Source organism: Populus nigra, chromosome 6, assembly GCF_951802175.1.
Source record: "Populus nigra chromosome 6, ddPopNigr1.1, whole genome shotgun sequence".
NCBI lineage: Eukaryota > Viridiplantae > Streptophyta > Magnoliopsida > Malpighiales > Salicaceae > Populus > Populus nigra.
In genome coordinates this window covers 6392388-6416941 of record NC_084857.1, presented here as the reverse complement: position 1 = coordinate 6416941, position 24554 = coordinate 6392388, and the positions used below count along the sequence as shown (strand labels likewise).

Below are 24554 nucleotides of genomic sequence, written 5' to 3'. Positions count from 1 at the left end.
AACTATTACCACAGAGAATATCAATAATCTTGTATCATTTGATGATTAAACAGTGATCACCAACCAACAAGAATCTATGTAATAAAATAGCAAACAACATTAATTTTTAAGCAAGAGGCCCAGCTATAATACTCTTCTGATCAAAATAATACCTGAAAAGACAACATAAGCACCATTGTAATATATATATATCTTGGCAACACTTATTCTGTCGTAACTACAGATTCCTTTTGTTTTCTTTTTTATTTTTTTTCTTGCTGGAAGAAATGCTTGCTGCTGCATGCTTCAAAGAAAAACAAGAAAGCAGCATGGAGGCTCCCAATTAAAATATATTGCCCAGTAATTTCTTCGTTCGTGTGGAAAAGAAAAAATGCAATGCCCCGTAGAAGGGTCATCAGCCCAAAAGCCCAAAATTTTGTGTAATTGTATTTTAGTAGTTTTAGATTATTTTGGAGTGTTGATATTAAAAATTATATTTACAAATAAAAATTACTTTAAAAAAATGAACACTCCTACCAAATCAGTGCTGCACAAGAAGCAGCTAATTAGCAAATGGATCAGATCAAAAATAAAAGGATTAACACGAGACACTACTATTAATTAGCAGTTAGCTAAGCAGTGATAGTAGTTAACGAAAAGCAAAAACAAGAAGTGGGAATAAAATGAAAAGAAGGTGGACAAAAAGGGAATAACAAAGAGGGTCTCAAAAGCTACAATAGACCTCCACATGCTTTAGAGACCAGAAAGACAGAGTGAGTGTAGCGGTACCGGTAGTGAAATCATGTTGACTCGCAGTGATGGTGCATTTGCTCCAGCCTCTCCGTTATTTCTTTGAAAGAAAGAAAATTATACGTCTCACTCCCTCTTCTATTCCTCAGCTGGTAAGTAAGAAAAAAGGCTACTTACTCGTCTATGTTAGCCCCTTTACCTTTTACCCCCCCTGTTTCTCTGTTCATGTCAAGAAGCAACTGTTGCAAAAGAGAGAGAAATTTGGAATCCGGCAACACCCCATTTCCTAAAGTTCTTCAAATGGGAATTTCCATGTCTTATTCTTTTTCTATTTTTATTTGAAAGCCGAAGTTGACCCCCCCCCCTCCCCCCCTTTTCTTGCCCAGTTTCTTTTGCGATTTTTTACTTGAAAGCTGCTGAAATTTTTGGTTAGTTTAAGGGTGAGCGTTAAAGATTGACAAGGGATATATGTCGTTTTTTTTTTGGTTTGCCAAGAAAGGTGAAAGGAAAAATAAAATTCGAGGAAGAAAGGTAAAAGAAATAAAAGAAACAGAATTCTCTGGCCTGATTCTCGAGATGGTTTTTATGGAGTTATGTTTCCGCACAAGAAACGGAAACCATAGGCATTAAGTTTCCTGTTTCTTATCTCCCCTTTTAAGTTCCGTTGTCAGTAACATCACTGCTATTTATTTATTTATTTATTTTTTCTTCTAATGATGAGAGATGTTCATTCTAGGAAGCTCAATTATTGGGTTGCGTTTCCATTTATGTTTAATGCAATATGTTCTTATACTTAAATGTTATTGCTCACATGTTTTTTCTGCTACTTCTTTTTTCCTGAAATAGACGCGCAAAATAAATTATAAGCTTGTCTGCTGGTTTCGTGAGTAATTGAACTGAACTCGTTTTTCTTCTTCTTGTTTTTTATTATTCCTTTGAGGCAGATGTTTAATAAGTGTTCCTTATTCAGTTGTTAAATTAATCATTTTGCATTTTTACATACTGTCTGCAGTTATACATTTGTTCTCCTGATGGACTTCTGGAGTTATGCTTCAGAAGGAAAAGGCCTTCTGTTCTCTGATGAAATAGATTTATCTGCCGATGCATTTACAAGAAGTAGAAAAGCATCGATAGGATGCGATACAGAAGCGGCTGAGAGTGCAGAGTCTTTAGATCTTGGTTTCTCTGAAATCCCAAGAAAACCCTTTCATGGTAGCAAAACGGGTGCGGGGATGTTTGGTGGTAGCTGTGTTGGTATTGATTCAAGTAAACTAGTAGTAGGCTCTCCTAATTGTATGATTGCCTCCAATTCGTCAATGGAATCTAGGTCCGATCATTCGAATTCTCTCATGGAATCTAATATTCAGGATTCATCACTATTTGATTTGAAGCTAGGGAGATTGGCTGATTGCAAAGATGCACAGAATAGTAGGTTTTCGAAAGAGAGATTTTTGTTATCTTCAGCAAGTCCAACTGCTCAGGCAAAGCGTGCTCCAATGGCGAGTTTGCGCCCTCGGATTTCCTTTTGCCAGGTCTTTGATTGTAACAAGGATCTTAGTTCCTGCAAGGATTACCACAAGAGGCATAAAGTGTGTGAGGTTCATACGAAAACTCCTCAAGTTATTGTTAATGGCAATGAACAGAGGTTTTGTCAGCAGTGTAGCAGGTTGGTTTATTTATAGTTATTTTCTTTTTCGATCAATCATGGTATTTATCTCAGTTCTTAGTCAAATCCATATTTTTATTGTCGCTTTGCTTATAGCGTCACCAATAAGGTAATTTATGAACTTAATATGGCAATTCTACATGAATAAATATGGATGATTGTTGGTTTACTGGAAAGGGAAAGAACACCACAAAATGGAATAAAAGCGGGATGTTAGTTCACGCTTTGAGTTTCACAAGACGATGAGGTTTTGGATTTTCAGTGCATATGTCGGTTCAAACTGCCATGACAATTATGCATCAAGTATGATAAAAAAGAAGAAGAAGACACTTATGCATCAAGTATATGGCAGGTTTATTAGTATCTTCCTGTGCCCGCCCACCCCCCCATTTTTTTGAGTAAGCTCAATGTCTTACTAATATGAATCCTGATATCTTGGATTATTCAGGTTTCACTTGCTGGTTGAGTTTGATGATGATAAGCGCAGTTGTCGTAAACGCCTGGCAGGCCACAATGAACGCAGACGAAAGCCTCAATTTGGTACCCTCTCTGTCAAGCCTCATAAGCTACTGCATCCATTCCAAAGTATTACAGCTCGTACTCATGAATCAATCTATTTGGGAAATGTAATTCAATTTTACATTGAGGTCAAATGAACAGCCATGAGCTTCTCTGCTTCCCATGGAAAAGTAGGAAAAACCAATTTTCTTCAACTTCATATGATGCTTCTTAAAGATCCATGACCTCTAGAGTGGACATTTTTGCCCTATAATAATTTTTCCAATTTGCTAATAATCACTGAATATGCATGTTCTTTAAAGTATTTTATCGGGACCATCTTTTCATTATTCCTCTGACATGTATCTTTGATGGTTGATCTAATTCTTTGAACTATTTTATCCGCGACAGATAAAATTAAGGCTAGGTCATCTCTTAATGCTTGTCTTGTTTCACAAAAACTGTAAAAGGGCCTGTTTCAAAATCCAGGTTTATGTTTCATTGTTTCATGTATTTCAGTTATCCAAGCAGAATCCGACACTTATTGTTGTTTGGTTTTTTAAATGACGTCTTGGTTCAATGACTAAGTAATTGGACGGTACAAATAATTCAAATAAGTGGAGATGTGCAATTTTTATTTGTATAAAGATATTCTGAGGCTAATCTTTGCACTAATGTAACTATTGCTTCAAAAACATTATGCTTGCCTAACTTTTTAATTTCATTCAAATTTAAGAGATATGTTATCTTGTTTCTGACAATAATATGGATTGAGCAGGCACCAAATTTCTGGGGACTTCCTTGGCAAAGAGAACATCCTTTCTTTTTCCAAACATGCTTCCAGGACGTACTTTTTGTCCACAAAGTTATGAAGAAGATAATTGGCGTAAGCATGTTAAATTGGAAGAGAATTCAATTTACAGCTCTCCATCGGCAATACCCATAAGAAATGGGCAGTTGCTGCCAAGGTCATTCCTCCATTTGCATGGCAGCAGGATACAAAAGACTGGTGGAATTTCTCCACTGGACACTGAGGACCTCTCTATTTCTAACACAGCAACAACTATTCATGAGTTAGCTGAGGTGTCGCACTCTAGCTGTGCTCTCTCTCTTCTGTCAGCAGCTGAATCACAGGACTTGAGCCATTCTGCAGGAAATATAATGGTTAGGCCCTTGGTCAGTCAAGCGGGTGGTGCTTGTCAGACCTTGGGTATTGCTAACAAATCTTTAGGGGTAGGCTCTTCAGAAAAGTACGTGCCAATTGGAATTAATTCATTTGGAATGAATTTCATTGAAGTTGACAATATGGGGCCATTTGGGGTTTCTGGTTCTGGTCATGCTGCCGACCTTAAAGTTGAAACAGATGGATTTCTACATCAGTCAGATTTCTTGAACGCCAAGCATTGTGTTTCTCCAGAAAATGAATCTACTGTGGATTGGCTTCAACTGTCATCCCATCTTCAGAGGGTGGAGCAACAGAGGAACTCCATGAAAGTGAAGCATGAAAATGAAGATTTCTGCAGTTTTGGTGCCACTTATAGGGTGTGAGATTAAATAACTTGGGCTCTCCGTTGTGACTTTCGAAGGTAAACAACGTAAGATGTGGGAGATAGCAATGAATTGCCATGGATAATGTAGATGTCTGTTTTTTTTCTCTTTTGACCAAGTGTACTACTCTCTTTCTTGAAGAGAAAGTGATAAATCCAGCGTTGATGCAGAGGAGAGAATTGGTGGCAATCTGCATACCAGCATCAAATATAATGACTAACTTCATTGATGCAATAGATAATGAGCCTTTAGAGACTTCAGTTAGCGTTTGCAAGTACATTCCTTTACTTAAAGGGTATATATAACACGAACAGTATATGGATTTTCAATTATTGTAAGGGGGATGCAAGTTTGATGTTGCTGGTTGCTTTAGAGATAACATATTTCGACTTTCATTTGCAAATACTATGCTGGTCGAGAAATTAATTGCTAAATTATGTACAACTGAGCATATCATTGAAGAATTGTCCGCTTCTGTTCATTGACCTTTGCATTTTGAAGGGGCAAATGTGAAGCGACAGAAAGGGCTGTTGATATTTTAATTAGAAGAGATCATACACTTGATCCTCTAATGTCTTTGTTCTTTATTTAATTAAATATCCTCCTCCTTTGGTGATGGGGATGAAATATCAATTTGGTCTAACTCCTGCAATTATTTAGTCATTTGAATTGAAAAAAAATATATCCCAAAGCTCTGGGAGTTCTGACCCAACAATCAACATGCTTTGGAACAGAAAGCTTCTCCATTTTTGGTATCATTGTTTTCTCTGCTCGACTTTCCATTGAAGCAAAAGGGGGAGTGGCCACCTCATCCTCTCATCAAAGAGAGCTCTCTCCCCTTTTCCTCATGGCGGTCTGTGGATTGTGGACAGCGAGTTGTAATAAGGAACGGAAATTCAAAAGTCGAAAGAATCAAGCCATCTACTACCCTGCGGAATCCTGTTTTTTACGTTGCCAAGGGTTGCAACTTGTTCTCGAAAGTAGGATGACCTTTAGATTCAGCATGTCTTCGTTGCATATGAATATTATGTTTAGACCCTTAAAAAACTGTTGTCTTGCTGCATGTGTCCAGACAATTGAGGCCAACTTGTGTTGCCATTGGGCACAAGTGGTCTCTGATCTAAGGATGTCACTAATGACGCATGCTAATGGCACTTGATAACTACTTATTAGTTCCATATTTAAATCTACTTGAATAATTAATACTATTTAGTCTTGGCTTTATCTTCTATACAGTGCGTCTATGGCGCAGTTAAGATTTGATTTCCAGAAGATATCCACAGAGGTGTTTCTGGGTGTGAAATATATAGATAGCTTGCGTCTACTGATTCAGAACAAGGTGGATTGCGGATCCAATTAACAAATCTTTTGTTTCTTTTTTAACGTGACAAATGGGAACGTGCATCATTGGCCACGAATTTTGGACAGCAATCTAAAAGGTAGCTCAGTCCAAATAACCAGCCAGTGCATTCATGAGCATGTGTTCTGTATTTTAGGTCCAAGGTTTACCAGATTGAGCTAGCTCTCCTGCGCGAGCGCTTGCCAAAATATAAAATAATAACCTTCAGTGGGAGGGTGTTGAGCCAATTGGTAGAGTCTCGAACGGTCCAGCTCCGGCCTGGTTTCTCGAAAAGCCTTAAACACACTGTCACCCACTAGGTCTAAGGACCGGCTGACGGTCTATGCATGTTGATATAGTTATCAGACTTGGTTTATAATCTGAGTTATAGGCTTATCAGTTTTACTAGTGGGTTAGAGGATATCTATTCCAAATTAATGTGATTTTAATTTTAAAAAACTAAAATAAAATTATTTTTTAAAAAATATATTTTAAAGTTCATTTATTTAGGTCTCACTTGAGTTTAGTTCTGTCAATTGAATGATAAATTGACTTTCTAGGTTACTCAGACTTCAACCGAGTTAAATTCTAAAACATTTTAAAAGAAAATCAAATCAACATCATGTTTTGTATCAAATCCAACAAGACAGATACATATTGATAACAAAGGACTGCAATATCTGATTACTTTCTAGTAGAAATTTGTACCCAAAAACAACTTAATAAATTACTAGCAACATTAAAATATTACAGGGAAATCACCTCTTTACACTTTTTATATAAACAAGGAAGCAAGTCCCTCTTTTCTTGTTATTACTTTAGTTTTTTAAATTATTTTTTAAATTTTCTCATTTAATAATTAATTTATTTTGAATCAGTTTTAATAATTTATTTTGATTTATTTTATATAAGATTATTGTGGTCTCAAACAAATATTTTAGCATCTGGTTGGTGCTCGAATTTATAAATATTTATTTTTGTTATCATATAACTAAGTAAGAGATTGTTTAAAAAGAATATTTATTAAATCCAATGGATTTCATGAACCGAGTTGCAAGTTTGATAGATTAAACTGTGAAGTTTGAGTCGATTTAACATGTTATCATCTCATTAATATTAGAAAAAATATATCATCTTTATTACTTTTTTTAATTCAGCCCATGTTTTTACCGGTAATCATAGTAGTCTTTGAATATGCCGAGTCAATTAGATCATATTAGGTAAAAAAATAATTTGAAAAGAAAAAACTCATAAATCTAGAGAAATTCATGACAAGATTCACGGGTTAAAACATGATGCCCGATTCAATATGTTACATTTTTAATATTAAAATAAGATATTTTTTTTAACTTTTTAAAATACAACCATGTTTCTAACCTTCAAAATCCAAACATATCACCTGGTTTGACTTTGTTACTGTCTCAATGAGACAACAGCCTATCACTTTTTTTTTCTTTCTTTTTAGAGGGAACTATTGATTCTTCAGTGATCATAATATTCGGGACACATTATTTTCCAGGAAAATTTATTGAATTTCTATAACCAAATTTTATTTTATTTTCATCAATCACGTAATAATAACAACCTTTTTTTATAACGGGCTGAAGCACTTTGTAGTTTGTCGTGGCCGTAATGGCACTAATTACATTAGCATAATAGTAACAATCGCGACGACTATATTGAATAATCTAGCTTTTTCTTAATATTTGTATAATATTACATGCTTCGTAACTTTATAATTAACATCTTCATATTATTAATTCTATATAATTATCAATCTTGATGGAGTTCATTGCACTGTTGGATTTATAAACATGCACAATTTCAAAAATAAATAAATAAATTGATTGCAATTTATATATATAAAACTATTTCCTCTCACCCACAGAAAACACTAAATTGAAATGACTTTTACCGTTTGCATGTATTTTGTTTTTATATCTCGAGGGCTTTAATATAATATTGCTCAGATTATATAAAAATATCAATTAATAATGAAAACAAGATAGACCCAAATAGTTTGTAGATGTTTTCAGCTGTTTTTTTCCTTCATAATTTGAGAATTTTCATAATTTTAAAAACACTTAAAATAATGTCGTGATTAATATGAAGTGTAAGCTTAATTTTCTCAATTGATATTGCTGAAAACTGACTCCTATATATCTAACAAGATTGGGAGTTGAGGACGTTTGCAAATAGGAATTGTGATTAAGAGAATAATCCTCCTACTATTTACTACCATGACTGATGTTATTAATTAAATAAATAATCAATTAATGATTTGAAGAAATGCATGATCATTTTAATAATTGAAGCTATTAGCCTCCATGCTTCATGAAAATCAAAGTACTTGAAGTCAATACAGAGAGATTAGACAGCCAGTACTTAATGTAATATTATTATTACTACTACTACATATGACTCCATCTAGATCGAATTCTCAGGCAGAAGTTCTTTTAAGGAAAACATTCCAACAAACAACACAAAATAAAACGACAAGAAGCTAAACCAAGGACCTAGTTAATCAACGAACTGCTCTCTAGATCCCCTCTTCACGCCTCAGATTTCCTTTGCACATCTATCCCTTGATCATCGATTCCTGCAAAATATAAGCCCCAATTAAAAAATAATAATCAACCTTGCAGCCAAACAATAGGAAGAATACATATTTTGCTATGTGTATAAAATTAAGATCACGAAAGGAATATAAATATCGTTTAATTTTATTACCTGCATTAATTCTTGCTGCCTCCAGATCCAGCACCCGAGTTTGGAAGGTACCTAGCCCACTATAGCAAAAACAATTTTTTCTTTTCAGAGTGCCAACAAAGATAGATCCATCCGAGCAAGGATAAGCAAATTAAAGAAGCTTACATTCTTAGCTGCAGTGCTAAAAGCTTCTCTGTGTGGTATCTCAGGATTGGCCGCTTTGATGCGCTGTATCTCCTCCCTGGTACGAGGGCAAGGATACTTATTTTATACTAATACTAATAAACATGTTGAAAAATATTTGTGTGCACCGTGTTTTCCCAATACTGATAATGAAATTAATTGGGTTTATATATATATATATATATATATATATATAAAAACATTTCCATCGTCAAAACAGTGAAGGCTCGCAGGAGGCTTAATCTAGCAATATATATATATATATAGACACAATAATTTGCAGAAACATGTGTTCAAACAGAAAAATATCTTCTCTCTCTTACTTCATAAACCTATTGTAAGTAGATGGAAGTCGGTGTTTCTTCTCGGGCGCTGCAAAAAATGAATAAAAATTAAAAAGACAGAAAATCCATATAAATTTATGGGGAGAAGTAGCAAATGTAAACTAAATTAATCTATTGTTATATCTTCAAATCAAATCCAAATTAAGTTGGGGTTCCTACGCTTTACTACGAAGGGTACTTTGGGCACCAGAGGTTCGCTAGAGGTCGAAGAGGATGAGTATTCGCCTTTTCTGAAATCAGTGCAAAACCCTTGCTTCTCCTTGAATAGCAACTTTTCATTACTAGAAACTCCCTTCGCAGTACACTATCATACACGTAATTGTTAGAGAAACTGTTTGTGAATGGAAATAAATAAAGATTTAGCTTAGAAGTGTGAAAAAACTCTAGAAACCTTTTAAACTTATGAAAGAATAAAAAAAAATTAATGAAAAAATAAATAAATTTACAAACCTGAAATATTATGATTGCTAATGAAATTATATAATTGTTGATGAAACAATTATATTTTAAATTATTTATTCAAATAAACTCAAAAAAAAATTAATTTCATTGACATATTAAATTTCAAGTATTATTTTTTATATATAAATATATATAGCATTAAAAGTCTACTAGGAGATAAGCCTATCAATCATAACTTTTAGGTACCTAGCTAATTTATTGCATAATAAAACCCTAGACTTATATACATCTAAGAGAGTGGGATAGAAATTATTTCCTTCTCTATTTAATTACTTACAGACTACAGTAATTAAATATATTCATTTTAAGATGGCACGATTGCATGTTGTAAAGTTTTACCGCAGAGATCTAGCATGTAATTTACGTCAACCGATCATCCAAGAGAAAGAAGAAGGCGATTACCGATTTACCATGAGTATTTTAATTATAATGGATAGAAAGGAAAAAAAAAGAAGAGTTTTGATATTTAACTTTATGATGGTGATGGGATCGATCCTGTATTCAATTTAAACATCGCATATGTCATATAAATCTACCTGAAGACTCAGATGGTGATCAATATCGAGAAAGTTCATCCCTAGGTTGGGAGGTCTGGTGCTGAGAAACGAGAGATTATTGCAATGACCACATTTGACTGTCACAGTGTCCAGCATCCTCTTGAATGGAATCCGGACCTGAACAATTGAACAATATTGGTAAAGAAAACTTCAAATTAAATTTGAGTGGGTACGTACGTATAATGGCGCCGGTGCAACCAACAATCTAGCTATTATTAGGCTGCAAATGTTCAATCACCCATGAAATGAACTAGAACTTGTTGTGTAGACTGTAGAGTATACATGTAAAAGAAAAGTAGAGCCACATTTTGCTTTCAATGCATGTGGAAAATTATTTGAGGTCATGAGGTAATTGAGAAGAATAGATGTAAAACGATACCGCAAGAACAGTGTTGCAGAAGTTGCAACGGACATAGGAAAGATGATCAGATGATAGAACATCTGTGTCGATCACTTTCTCTTCTAGGTTCATTGTCAACCAAGAAGAAAGAACAAGATTGCAAAGTAGAGATGGCTGATTGCAGTGGAGGGTTTCTTGAGAGGCAGCAACAAGAAGTCTGGCTAGGGTTTGTGAGTATAAATAACAAGGGGGGTGCTTCAAAAATGGGAAAAGAAATGGCTAAGCGTCAAAAAGAAAATCTAATGCTACTAATTGTAGTCATAGGCTGATGATGGTACAATTACCAAATCAATTAACCTCAGATTTAGGTAGATTTGGTCGCTGGAAAAGTTTTCTTTCATTTTTAAATTAAAATCTTAAATTTATTACTCATAAAAACTTATATCATGAGCTAGTATCCATACAAATTAACCATCCTTGATATATCATAGCTATGTACAGAGCCGACAAAAAAATAATAATTAACAAATACCAAATCAAGCAATTTCGTTTATATAAATATATCGTTTTATTAATGTTTTTTTGATAATATATCGTTGTATTAATGTTGGTGCGGTTTTCCATGATGTTGTCGAATCAATTCTCCACTCACTTTCTTGCCTTTTGGTTTCACAAAAAACCAACACCACCGTCCACGACGACATAATTGAAAATTGATTTGCAATAGTTTCTTGTGTTTCAGAGGTTGCCGTGTATTGTGGAAGTTGGTGAATCTAGATGAAAATTTTTACGATGATAATTATTTTTTATTTAAAAATATATTAAAATATTATTTTTTATTTTTAAAAAATTATATTTAATATTAATAAATTAAAATGATATGAAAATATTAAAAAAATATTAATTTAAAATAAAATAAAATAAATATTAATTTTTTAAAATACAAAAACATACAAACTACTGAAATCCAGCATTTATATATATCCCACCTAAGCAAGAGCTCAAAATATTTAAAGTAAGCATAATGGAATATCAACTAATTAGGCATGCCCGCTGAGCTCGAGGGTTATCGAAAATTAATGGATCGATAAGGAAACAGCTATTTAGCTCGTGTAATTGGTAGATTTATTAAGGGATCCTTAGTTCGAAGAGAGATATATCGTGCACTAATTAATGATTAACTCTGGTAGAAAATCATGATATTGGAGATTATTCTCCTTTCTTTCTCTGTTATCATTTATATTATTGTCTCATTTCCTATATCTTGATGTCAATAATAACACATTTGTCCCCTATGAGGCACCCCTGAACATAATGCCAGTCTTGTAAAATTGAAAATTGAGACATGATCAATGATAACATATATTATTTTCTTTTTAGGGACAAAAAATTTATCGTAATTTAATTACTCGTTACTTGAATAAAATATCCCTCATACTTAAAGTATTAGAACTAAAAAATGAGATTTCATACCTATATAGGAAATATCTTTGTCTTTAATTATTATTTATTTTGCATCTTTTTGAAAATATCTTTAAGTTTGGAAAAACCTAGCTCTTTTTTAAAAGTTTGGTGGATTAATTTAAGTTAGAACTCATAAATTAAGTGGTATGGTATTTTTAAAAAAATATATTATTGGAAATAATTTTGGAAGACTTCAATTAATCACCAAACTACGTACATCCCGTATCCTAAGTAAAATTTCAAGAAAATAAATTTTAAATTGGATCTCCAACGCATTAACTATTTTGCATCCTTTTGTATATGTCTATTTACTCTTGAAATGCTGTCAAAATAAGAGTCCCAAGTAGGTGTGAAAGATGCAATATTTTACAATGAATGTGTGGTCAATCTATTTATATATTATAATATTGCAATCTATTAACATAATTAATAAAAAAGGTATTGTCGCAGTGATAAAAATGTTAGTGCTCTATTTGATTTCTTTACTGCTTTCTTTCATGATTAATGTCAGGGTATTTAACCTCTTAATCAATAAGATTTTCTTACAAAAACAACGCCTAGCATTATTATTTATCATATATCATTTTTGTGTACTGCAACATGTAATTTAAATAATTGAAGGAATTCCAAATCGAAAAGATATATATATATATATATATATATATATATATATATATATATATATATATATATATATATGGCTGAAATCCTTCCAGTTTCAAATATTTGAATGGTGTTTGATTTTTTTCAAGTTCTTAATAGCTGTCAAGTTGTGTGATGTAAAATTCTGGTTTTGCTCAAGGATATCTCGAGTAAGTCAAAATTAAGTGGCCAAGTACACATAACCTGGTATATTATCAGTGGAGGAAGGATCTTGCGTAACTCCGCTGAGTGAAGTACGCTGTTGTCAAGATAGTACAAAATTAAGGCGGTGTCCATCCAAAAAGCATGAAGAGAAGCGTGATGGAGTGAAAAAGATAGTGAAGAGAGGGTAACCTGCATGGCTTCCATCTCTTGTGGGTGCAGTGCTGAACAAGGAAATCTGAAAGAGACAGATGCTACAGCTCCTGTCACCCTCGCCCTAATAAATCAAAATAGGAGATGGGTTTTGTGTCTTTTTGTATGTGATGGGACGATTCCTCAATTTCCGAACTGGGAAACAAAGCTATAGTGACACTTGGTATCCTCGCCTTTCTCTGCTGGTATAAACTGGGTTTCTTCGTCTAGCTCTAGGTGTCTATTGCCCTCAAGATCTCTCCTTAGACCGATGTATAGTTATTCATTTCCTTGGTTAGGTTTTTGATTACCATTGCAGTCTGATCGATACAGATCTTCGTGGGATGGCGTTGTTTCCATTCAACAGGATTCCCATGTCTTCCTTTGATTTCTTCAACCAGATTACCAGACCAGTTCACCCATATAGTTCTGTTCATTAACGGATTTGGCCACGAACATTTGATCTATTGCCACCCTCTCTCTCTTCCCTTCAAGGAAATTCAGATTAGACTTCTCCATTTCCATGTTGATCATCCAAACCCCTCTCTCCTTTTCCTTATTGGAGATTTGGAATACAAAATCATAAATTCTCATTTTCTTGTTTCTTGTTTTAAAACAATATAATCTATCGTATTCCTTTCATGTTAAATCAGGCTTGCCTTTTATTTTAGAGTATGATTTTAAGTTTCCATGATCTGGTTTGCTATATCTACTCTTGATGAGTTTTACTTATCCTACTATATCCCGTTTATGTGTGAGCCATTTTCTGGAAAACACTAAAAGGTGTGCCTGCTTTTTTTAGATGGATACTGTTTATACACTTCGTACAATAACATAAATTATATAATTTAGTTTTTTTTAATTTTAAAAAATTATTTTTATACAAAATAATATTTGTATTATTTTTAATTCCAATTAGAGTGAGAAGAGAAAAAGAGAGGGGTCATCAAATTTTAAAGATGAGAGAAAAGTTTGTTATTCAAGTTATTTTTTATTATCAAAATAAATGTTTTTTTTTCCATGAGTCTTATAAGATGATAGTATTTTGAAGCCTTAATATTGTATGAAAAATAAATTCAAGTCAAGAAAAATAAATTTAATCTAGATTCATTTCAGGTTTTTAGACTCTTTTTTGAATTGATGGGTTGATTTATAGGTATTTCAAGGGTATTAGTGATTTTTTAGGTTGAAATGACTTGAAATTGAATTTTTAGAGTAAAAAAGGCACTGTCTTATTTTTCCAGTCATTATAGTAGTGGATGAAATCTAAACTTATATACAACATGTCGTCTATATATTTTTTTTTTCAAAAAATATCATTTGCCCTTTTAAAATGTAAAAAATAAATAAATAAAATCTAAGCGTGCGGGTTTAGACTTGAAAGCTTACCCACATCCTTAGGTTTTTCCTTGTAATTGCCCAAGTGTGTTGAGTTATAAACCTTTGTGTCTTGGCTTTTTTTTTTTTTATCTTTTATATACAAATATATACAAGTCAAGTATAAATTAAAAAAAAATTAATCTAACTAAATCTCTAATCAAGATTATAAATTTCACAAGTTAAGATACAACATTGAAATTTTTAACACACGTAATTTTTTCCACTATAAATACAACTTTTTTGTTAGAGAAAAGTATCCGAGACTGAACCAATTTACTCTATTTCATGTACTGTTACTCTTTCGCTTGATATAATAAGATTCTCGTAAAGATTCGTTGGAGAAAAGAAAAGATATATAAGCCTTTTATTTTAAATTTCCGTGGTCTTAGAGTTCTATTATTATACAGAACCGATTGTTATTTTAATTGTGTTTTTTAACGTTGTATTGAAAACGGCTATCAATGTTGGTCCATGACAAAGAGAGAGACCATGTAACAATATTAATTTACTCTATCAATGTTGGTCCATGACAAATATATACGTAAAGACAAGCAGAGCACGTATATTGTCTCGTAAAATAATTAAAGGAGAATATAAACGAATATCAGAGTGTCAGGAAGTCTACTGATTTTATTAAAATGCCGTGCTATATTTATTATAGTGAGGGTTTTTAGAGGACAATTTGATTATTAAGGATACAAATTAATGCAGCACGAGGACTTCCAGGCAATGAGGAGGTCAATTTACTCCTTGGCGTAACTATATACGTAAAGTTCTATGCATCTCACTGCAAGAAAAGAGGCTGATTGGATAGAGGCACCAAATTAAGATGCCGCAACATCACTCTTCCTCACTGCACTTGCTCCCGTTACCATTTGCTGGGCATAATTTTTCAATTAATTAACCTCGACTGTGTGTCACGAACAAACCATAAGCTCTCATGCCAGATATTGCGAAACCATTCACCAAGATAACTAGTCAAAGAATCACCTCGTTTTAAAAGTTTTTAGATTAGATTACAACATATTTTTTATACAATCCTCTAGCATCAACAAGGTCGTTGTAGTATAGTGGTGAGTATTCCCGCCTGTCACGCGGGTGACCCGGGTTCGATCCCCGGCAACGGCGATTTTTTGTCTTATTATAATTATAGTTTTTGTTTCAGAAAAGCTATCTAGCTAGCCAGTGGAGGGAGCTTGTGATTTTCACCCCCGCCACTAAAACCCTCTCTCTTCCTTTGCGTCAAAATAATTTCGCGTTTGACTTGGCTAAATCTAAAGCAAAAGGAGTGGAAGAAGATCAAAAGGAGGAGGAGGTCTTTGATTAATTTTACTCGTATCTCTCTATAACGGTGCCTCCGGGGACAAGAAGCACTAAAGCTCTTCCAGGGTTCGTTCCTTTTTCTTTTTTTGAATTTCAATCGGCTTTAATCCATCAACGCTCGAATCGTCGGTTCCTTTTCAACATTATTATTATTATTATTATTATTAAAAATTATGAACTGTTAGATTGCTATGTTATTTAAACTGATTCAACTAGTTTGGATTTAATCTGCTGCTTATTAGTTGATTTGCTATAGTTTACAACAGAACTGGGCTGTCCGTTATTCATCTGTCATGTTATCCGTCGGCTTAATTCTGCTATTCTGTAGGGTCAAGATCGGTATCCTTACCCTGTTGGAATGCGTTGGCACTTCTGCAGATTACTTCAACTGATGGATATTCATGTTCCGGTCAAATTCCTGATATTGCGTGGCAGAAATTTCAAAAGAATTGTTGCCCTCACACAAAGACTTGGCATGGAAAAAGATTTTCATGCAAGATAGATGGCATAGAGGTAAGTGAATCCGGTTCCTTCCTCAAATCAGTTCAATTTTGAATTTGCATTTGTTGCAAATAATTATTGCTGTAGCAACGCCTTTAATATGTTCTGATATTCATCTTGCGGAAACTTGAATAAGCTTGGCTCACATCAAATACAAGTCTCTAACCCTTGTAGCTAAGATGCTTTAACGCTCACGTTTGTTACATTTCACGGTATTGGATGTTACAAATATCCAACTTACATAACCTCAATTTTCAGTAAGCTGGCATCTCAGTGGCTCGTGTTGTTCTTCTGCTCTCAACTCGTGAAATTATTGACTCTTCCTGATTACTTCGTTGTTGTAACTAGAATTTGTTTATACCTTCTTGATTGCTGGGAAAGATACAGAAAGGTTACGCTTATTTTTAAAAACTTCCTTCTCTTGTGCATGAGAAATGTAGGTTTTTGGGTTCAAAAATCCATGTCCAGAGGTTACTTCGAGAACTGGTGGCAAGTATAAATGAAATTGCAGAACAGAACCCATTATCCCCTATCTTCCACAATGGGGCCTCTAGAACAGAGCAAAATAACCGATCCCCAGACGCGTGCACACATCCAGATCTACTACCCTACTTGCCAAGATCACGGGTTAAGGGAAAGGGACGAGAAATTGCGAACAAGTTCTTTGCAGTAGCTAACATCTTTATACAATACTGCTTGTTAGCATTTATTTTCTGCTAATCTATTCCTTGCAGTAGTTTGCTTTTCCAAATAAATTCTGTATGGTATAATTATTTTTTTAAAATTAATCAGTCTGGTGAAGTCTTAACCTCCAGAGATTGAAGATTTGAAGGTGATATGGGCCTCTAATGGAACCAGATATTATTGTGGTGGTTTTAAATTAGTGCCTCCTTTCACGATCGTGAGAGGACATGGTTTGGATTTACTAATTACAAAATCAAAAACTTATGATTGACCTGAAAAACCAAAAATGAAAGAAAAAGGTTACAAACAGAGAAGCAGATATTATCGACCAACCAGGCCCATGCTTTTCTTTAGCCGAATCGATATATTTTTCCTGAATTTTGAATTGATAAAAATCCTCTTAGGCCACTTTTAGGATTACCCAAAATCTGTTTGTGCAAGTCTTTGAAGCATGATCACTTGTGTTTCTCTTAAAATTAGAGGACAGCATCACATACACAGTGACTTTTGAAGCCCTGGTGCAGGTCCATCAAAATATGAAGTCGAAACTCAAAATCATCTCATGCGTCTGTCTCGCCTTCGTTTAGAAGAAAGGCGCGTTGGATCTATCATGGTCTCGGAAACCTGAAAGAATGTATGTTTTGCAATGTGAAGTAAAGCCATATCTTTTTTCTTTCCTGTGCACACGAAAAGAATCTCAATTTTATTGTCTGTTAAGGCGCTCTTCCGCGGGTGATGCTTCGGCCTCAACTCAAGCCTTTATCCTGTTGAAGTTAAATGAAACTATTGTTTTCCAAGAGTTGAAGAAAATCCAAACGAAATCAGATCCTTGATGGCTGGTAAAAACGCCAGCATGGGCCATGATTAACTAGTGGGGCTCCAAGTTCTTGACCATGTTCAGGCACGCACGCCCAACTCCAAAACCAGGTCATTATTTTCACCTAACGAAACAACAAGATAAAGTTCGAATACCCTTCTGTCGAGTTTCAATTCAAATTAATTCAGCCCAAAAATCTTGTCATCTCAAAATTTAAATTCATATGAAGGAAACAAATTGTTGGCCCACCATCGAGTTTTAAAACTCGCCAGTCATCACAATCATTCTCCAAACAAATGTAGAGTCATTGCTAAAAATTCAATTTCAAATCTGATATCATCTAAAGCTGATAGCAATGTAGCAGAAAAGGTTACACCCAGCTAAGCACTAGGAATGCTCTCAAACTTCAACTCAAAAGGGTAAGAAAATTTTGCAATAAATAATAATGATGGACGACGACTAGACCATCATGATAAAGGTACAATGAAGCGGCTACCAGATTTAGCACTAAAAAGGCAGACAACACGGTTTTGAATACTCTACTTTGAGGTACTCTTTGAAGATTTTTCCCCTGAAGAGTTGAGTTCATCCCAAGCTTCAATCCAAGTTACCATGGCATCAGCTAGCTTAATGAAGTAGGGATCAACCTTGCCAAGTTTCTCCTTGACCTGCTTGGCAAGTTCAATGTAGCATTGTTGAACAGTGACGCATTCCTTGGGAAGAACTGCAGACTGGAAGAATGGGATCAGATCTTCCTGCCAGTAGATACCCTTGTACTCCTTTTTTAGGTTAACGAACGGGTTGCTTGCTTTGCTGTGCCAGATGTAGGGCAAACCAGTCTTAACTCCCCATCCCATATGGTCACATATGACCTACAAATTAAGTAAATACAGTACATGTGAGTTTAACCATTCAGAAAATATTTCTGTATCCATAATACATATGATGCCATCATTGTAGATAGCAACCTGTATGGAATTTGGGTAAAAAAAGTGTAATCATTCTCAGAGCATAGAAGCCTCTGATCTATTGGACTTCTTTCATGGCTTTGTATTCAATGCACAGAAGAATGATTCAAGTTTCAATTAAACACAAAGGAATCTCCATTTTCTTGAGATGCCCAGAAGTCCCAGAACAAAGTTTAGGATTTAACCAACAGCTGTTTTACTTAATTGTTAGTCTAATATTTAGCATTTCCTAACTAACAGGACATTGTGAAAAGTAGTTTGGATGAGATTGAGATCAACAAGACCTTGATAAAAAAACAAGTCATGATAAGAGACGGAAATTTCATAGAAATTGCACCTTCATGCACCAGCCAGCCCACATGTCGTCATAGCGTCCAATTGGCTGGCCATCACCCATGAGCCCAAAATACATTGCAGGTCCAATCAATTCACGGTTGAATCCCAGATTCATACCGCACATCGGGAAAAGGGTTCCCTTAGGTACTGTCAGAACAGCATCAACATATCTGAAATGTAACAGGAAATGAATAAATAAGGTCAAATCCCCAACACTGTTAATCACAAGAAAAGAAGTATGTAACCATTTTAACTTCCAGTTGAACATCTAAATACCGTGTATTTCTCTCACGAGGCTTCACAAGCTGGGTGGGAGCATCATAATCAGGGATATTAAGCCAGAGGCCATGAGAAACAGCAGTGGGAGCGCCTTCTCGAAGACTGAAAGGATATCCACGAACAAAGTCTGCACCTTCTCTGTATGGATCATAAAGAGTGTTGAAAAAAAATGGAGTGGATGGGCTTAGAAGGTTTTTGATGTGCTGCTCAAGTGCATTAATCAGTTCACCAGATGGATTTTTGGCAACCTGCATATAAACATAGAAAATAAGAAAAGCATGAAATATTTCACAAGAAAAATAGGTGAATCAAAATAACATGTCCATGGCCTTCATCAAGCTATTTACTCGTTCTCTTTTGTTTTGATCACATTTGTATTCATTCATTTTTCTTAATGCTAACTACCAGAAGATAGATTAAACATGCCATCATCAGCATTGTACTCTATTGACAAGAAAAATAATGAGCCATGTGGGCATCATAGCGAGCCAAGTGCTTGTAAAGACAAAAGCACTGGCTTTCTGAGATGCCATTTTGCTATCAGATCCTCTATCATGCATAGAGACAACATCCAGTCTTTTATTTAGGATGTAAAAAGCATGGCATTCTCTGAAGAGGACCTTGTGACCAGATTTGCATCATGCAGTCAAAATATTCTTATTTTGGACTTCAACTGAGGCCTAAAATGAAGAACTCATTACCAATGGTTTCATATCTTGCAGCATGACCTCAAATTCTAACCTTTCTATGTGAACGGAAGGATAGTCAATGAAGATCTAGCTCAGTGTTGAAGATTTAAGTTAACAAGCAGCAATTTATGCTTTTAGCTAAAGAAGCAAGAGGACCGATATCAATGTGGCAAAGCAATTCTTGTACGTTTAAACTGCAAATGCTGCAGTTGAAAGCAATCAAGATTTATAAAATGGGCCCACTTAACATTCAACAAGACACAAACAACACCCAGCAGGGAAAAAAATCTTCATAAAGTTCAAGATCCAGACTTTCAAACGGAAAGTACAATACTCCACCGACACCACAAAATCCCATCAACACTCCTATATCTCTTCTCCAAATATAGCTCACAGGAACGTAGAATCCCATGAAAAAGAGGATCCAAAAATTCCAAATCTACCATTATATTACAAGCTCCATACCCCACAGATCAAATAAAAGGAATGAATAAAAAGTCTTTCATAATTCAGGACACCACAAAAACTGAAACAAAAACTACTGAATTAACCCTTATAGAGTCACCTGGCCGAAATCGAGTCAACTCAAGCAAAAACCGAAGCTAGATCTAAAACCCTTCATTAAGCAGATAATTCAGTGAAGGGTATTCAAATACGAAAGAAAAATAGGGAGGGGGGGCTTACAAAGCAATCATCATCAATGGTGTAGATATACTTCTTCTTGGAGACCATGTAACCAAAGCAGCGACAAGCAGAATCCTTGAATGAGATGCAAGAAGCCTTGGGACCCAGAATCCTATTAATATCATTCCTATTGTAGAGCTCATAGTCAAAACCATCAGGGACCTTGATGATCTTTGATGGGTCACCATCTTGGACTATAATCAAGTGATATTGCTCAAAAAAAGGCCTCCACATCTCCAAGAAATCAAGGTTTCTAATAGTGGGTATCACTATATCTAGCTCATCTTTCAAAAGGGGAGTGGGTTTGACAGAAGATCCTGCCATTTTTTGCACAGACTACAAAGAAAGAAACGGGCTAGAAGCAGGAGACTAGTAGTGCAAATGGACTTCAACAAGAAGCGGTACCGCGCCTACGGTTGTCTCCGATATATATGGAGAAAGGTTCTGAAGGACAACGGGTAAAAACGTAAAGAGCTCTGTTGGTCATGTAGAATATCTTTACATTTAGGTCCCTGATCTTTAGGAATATTTTGGAGACGGTTCAGGTTCTTTTGACTTGATAAATATTAAGTATCAAGAATAAAATTAAAAGTCCTGAGTTTTCAATTATGCATGATTTCATTATTCATCTTTTTATATATTGCGTGGATAGATTGTGTAAAATTTATTGTTTTTTTAATTTGATTTTCAAACTTTTTTTTGTGATTGAGTTATAATTAAATATCAATTGATTTTGATTTCTTATAAAATGATGGGATTAAAAGAAAAGGAATCTAAATAAAAACAACATCGAACATGGATGGTGTATCGTAAGTTTTGAAGAAGATGCACTTTGATCCTCAAACTTAAAAACTAACGTATATTATACAATTTTAGTACCTCAATATTTTTCAAATTTAATTTTTATACAAAAGTTTATTTTTGTTATTTTTTAATTTCTAGTTGACAAAGGAAAGAGAGAGGTTACCGAATTCCAATAGTAGAGAGAGAAACATGTCATTGACACCAAATTAGGCTACCAAAATCAATGATATTTGTGTCAAATTGTTTATTTTGATGATGAGAGTTCATATTATGTATTTTTTTTATCTTTAAAGTTTGTAAAAAAAAAACAAATATGAGCTCATGTTGATTTTGGTTTTTGAGATTATTTTTGTTTTGTTTTTTAGGTCACTGATAAGTTTATCATGATTTTTAAGGTGTGAGTCAAAAATAAGTTGAAAACCAGATTTTGGGTAAAAGACTTAATCTTTAATTTTTTAGCTGCCACATCGGCTAAAATTTAGGCAAGATCAAATGACGCATCATCTATTTGTTTTGCAAAAAAATTGGGACATCCACCCCAAGTGCAACAAAAAAAAAAGGGTTCAATCGCATAAGCCCTAACAAAATAAGCAAGGCGGACTAGCGTGGTTTGCCAAGTCCAGCAGCATCTGACTTTTTTTTCTTCCATGAATGCTTCTTTTTATATGTTTTTTTTTTAATATATTTAGATTAATATCTTTTTTATCTTTTGTTTTGCTTGGAGAGCTTCTTTTAAATTATGACTATTTAATATTTAAACAGGTTTATCTAATTCATCTATATTTTTTTAATATTTTATATAAATAAATTATATTTTTAAAAATAAAAAAATTATTTTCAGATAGTGTGTGTGTGTGTATATATATATATATGTAGCCTTGCATAATATATATTTTTTAATCAATTTAGTGTGTTTGTCTATTTCTATTATCACTTTATAGAATAAAAGTATTGTAAAAAATAAAATTTAGAAAATATAATCAGGTAAATGTCTCTTGATTTTTCAAGTTTTATTTTTAGATATCGTTAATGATTATTTATTTATTTATTAGCACGTATAGTCTCAGTTTATTTGATTACATATATGCGTAAATTTTTTAATTTACATTTAATTTTTTAAAATTATAAAGATACTTTGGAAAAACTTGTATACACTATTTATTTTATAAATATTTAAAATATTTAACCTGCGAGCGAACGTTACTTCTCACATAACTAGTGGGAATCTAAATGGCAGATTTGCCCCGTTATGAGATCTAACACTTAAATGAAATATTGTAGTAATTAAGTTTGTTAATGGTGGGTGGCCAAATAAAACCTGCGATGGATGGGTTTTCTTACCAGCAACGAGTTTCTTTATGGTGGAAACTGATGTTTTGCTCTTGATCTCTGTTCGTAATGTTTCTGTTGCATGAATGGATCTCCAGGCTAAATAAAATGAAGAAGGAATCAGTCTACTTTGGTTTGGTTCTTGATTAACCAAATTAACTGCTGGGACTGGGAGGGTCGCCGATAATTTGGACATGTTTCTCCTACGTGAGTCTCTGTGACTTTCCATCTGGATGTCTTGTAAGAAGCGTGAGATTAATATTTTTCAAATCTAAAACCTTGTATTATTAATTAGTGTGACCGGTAATGGTGAATTAGTGGTTTTTTCTTGCTGGAGAGTGAGTTTTAAAGTATTTTTTATTTAAAAATAGATCAAAATAATATATTTTAGTTTTTAAAATTTATATTTTGATATTAGATCATCAAAATAATCTAAAAATACATAAAAAAAAATAATTTAAAATAAAAATATTATTATTTTTCAAAAACATTTTTACACAAGAAAAAAAAACAGTGCTTGAGTTGCTGGAGGCGTGGGGGTTCTTCTTTTCATATGTATAGAATACAAAGGGCAAAGTCACTCAAACATTTTTTTATATGGAAAAAGTAAGTGAAAACCAGTTAAATATACAAACAATTTGTGAATATATATATATCGGGATGGTGTTGAATTAGTATTATACATTTTACAAATGCTATATGGTTTGTAAAATAGATCGGTTTTTACTTGCAAATAGTTACTCTTTGACTTTAATGCAAATACAGTACCAGGAAAAGAAAAAGGAACAAAAAGAAAAAATCCTGCAGGCTGCAGATTCAATGAACGGAGAGTGAGTGGTGGCAGCTGTCTTCTTTAACCTGTCGACCTGAACCCCACCATCAATGAGCTCGTAAACAGACACCACAATACGTAGGCCATCAATGTCCACGAGGACAAAGCTTGGGTTGACATCAGTCATCATAGGTAATGTTGCCGTAGTCACCGGCGGCGGACCCTGGGTTTATAACAACGCCTCCCTCGTGTTTGTAAGCTGTGAATTGATGGGCATGACCGGTCACAAGTATGTCCGCATCCAGCTGCCTCCGGCGCTTTGCTCGTGAGTCTAAATCCCCCCTCGGAACAACCTTCAAACATCAAACCAACAAAACAAAACTACTAATTACAGGATGAAACTCGTCACAAAAATCTGCAAATAGTTCCTTTCGCTGAATTTGATATGAAAAATTATGTTAGATTTTATCAAATATTCTTTCTAAGAAATCTCATGAATCCATAAATCCGATGTTTGTGGACTCTACTTGTAGATACCATGAATCCAATGTTAAGATTTCTCAAGAAGTTATTTAAATGTGTGCGTGCGTGTAGCACCACATTGTCGAGAAAAACAAATGATGCTGTGCGCGAAAATTTCACCAAGATTTCTGACACGATGATTTCCTAAATCACTCACGCGACAAGTTATAATATCAGACAACAGAGGTCATAAATCAGCGTATGGGGTTTTTATACATAATTTTTCAAAAGAAAAATGTTAACTTAAAATAATTACTATCATGATGAATTCCGTAATATAGCTGAAATGCTTGGTAATTAGTTTTTAGTAAAACTCTTGCCAAGTGACGTTGAGTTCATAACAGTTTTCTTCTTGTATTTAGTTCAAGATTTAAATTTTGACAGTAACTATCAGACCACCCCCCGTAAATTTAGAATCTCTTCGATTATTCTTTTAAATCTAAGACTTCACCGGTATGTGATATTTGACGTTGAATTCACATTTTTAATCTAGAAACTACCTCGCATTTATAAATTTAAATTAAAAAAAATACATTCATTGTATAATTTCTGATGAAATCGAGAAAAAACTTCGCATGAAAACCAAGCTTTTCATGGTCTATAAAACTGGCCAAAACATATGCTCAATTCC

The 24554-nt window shown here is 34.0% G+C and overlaps 2 protein-coding genes, 1 long non-coding RNA gene and 1 other non-coding gene across 8 annotated transcripts; 3 read left to right on the top strand and 1 right to left on the bottom strand.

The window, feature by feature from the left end:
• Positions 1 to 683: 683 nt before the first annotated feature.
• On the top strand, positions 684 to 4885 carry LOC133696335 (squamosa promoter-binding-like protein 6). Of its 4 annotated transcripts, XM_062118503.1 has the most exons (5): positions 684 to 881; positions 1576 to 1616; positions 1742 to 2395; positions 2844 to 2935; positions 3672 to 4885. In XM_062118503.1, exons 1-5 carry the CDS (start codon positions 798 to 800, stop codon positions 4439 to 4441), a joined length of 1641 nt encoding a protein of 546 aa, XP_061974487.1. In that variant the 5' UTR covers positions 684 to 797; the 3' UTR covers positions 4442 to 4885. The 4 variants fall into 4 exon arrangements, with proteins under 4 accessions (XP_061974487.1, XP_061974488.1, XP_061974490.1 ...); XM_062118504.1 differs by lacking the exon at positions 1576 to 1616 and having other exon boundaries at positions 732 to 881; XM_062118506.1 differs by lacking the exons at positions 684 to 881; positions 1576 to 1616 and adding an exon at positions 888 to 1260.
• A 10382-nt stretch (positions 4886 to 15267) lies between these two features.
• Positions 15268 to 16875, top strand: LOC133695671 (uncharacterized). Of its 2 annotated transcripts, XR_009842510.1 has the most exons (3): positions 15274 to 15604; positions 15867 to 16051; positions 16480 to 16875. It is a non-coding gene; the product is annotated as an uncharacterized LOC133695671 (long non-coding RNA). The 2 variants fall into 2 exon arrangements; XR_009842509.1 differs by having other exon boundaries at positions 15268 to 15604; positions 15867 to 16875.
• Positions 15272 to 15343, top strand: TRNAD-GUC (transfer RNA aspartic acid (anticodon GUC)). Its single transcript has one exon. It is a non-coding gene; the product is annotated as a tRNA-Asp (tRNA).
• A 972-nt stretch (positions 16876 to 17847) lies between the features above and the next one.
• Positions 17848 to 20940, bottom strand: LOC133697538 (probable UDP-arabinopyranose mutase 2). The gene is made up of 4 exons (XM_062120167.1): positions 20497 to 20940; positions 19121 to 19371; positions 18846 to 19014; positions 17848 to 18412 (listed from the first exon to the last, which is right to left on the bottom strand). The coding sequence occupies exons 1-4, from the start codon at positions 20818 to 20820 to the stop codon at positions 18080 to 18082; spliced, it is 1077 nt and encodes a 358-aa protein (XP_061976151.1). The 5' UTR covers positions 20821 to 20940; the 3' UTR covers positions 17848 to 18079.
• Positions 20941 to 24554: the final 3614 nt, after the last annotated feature.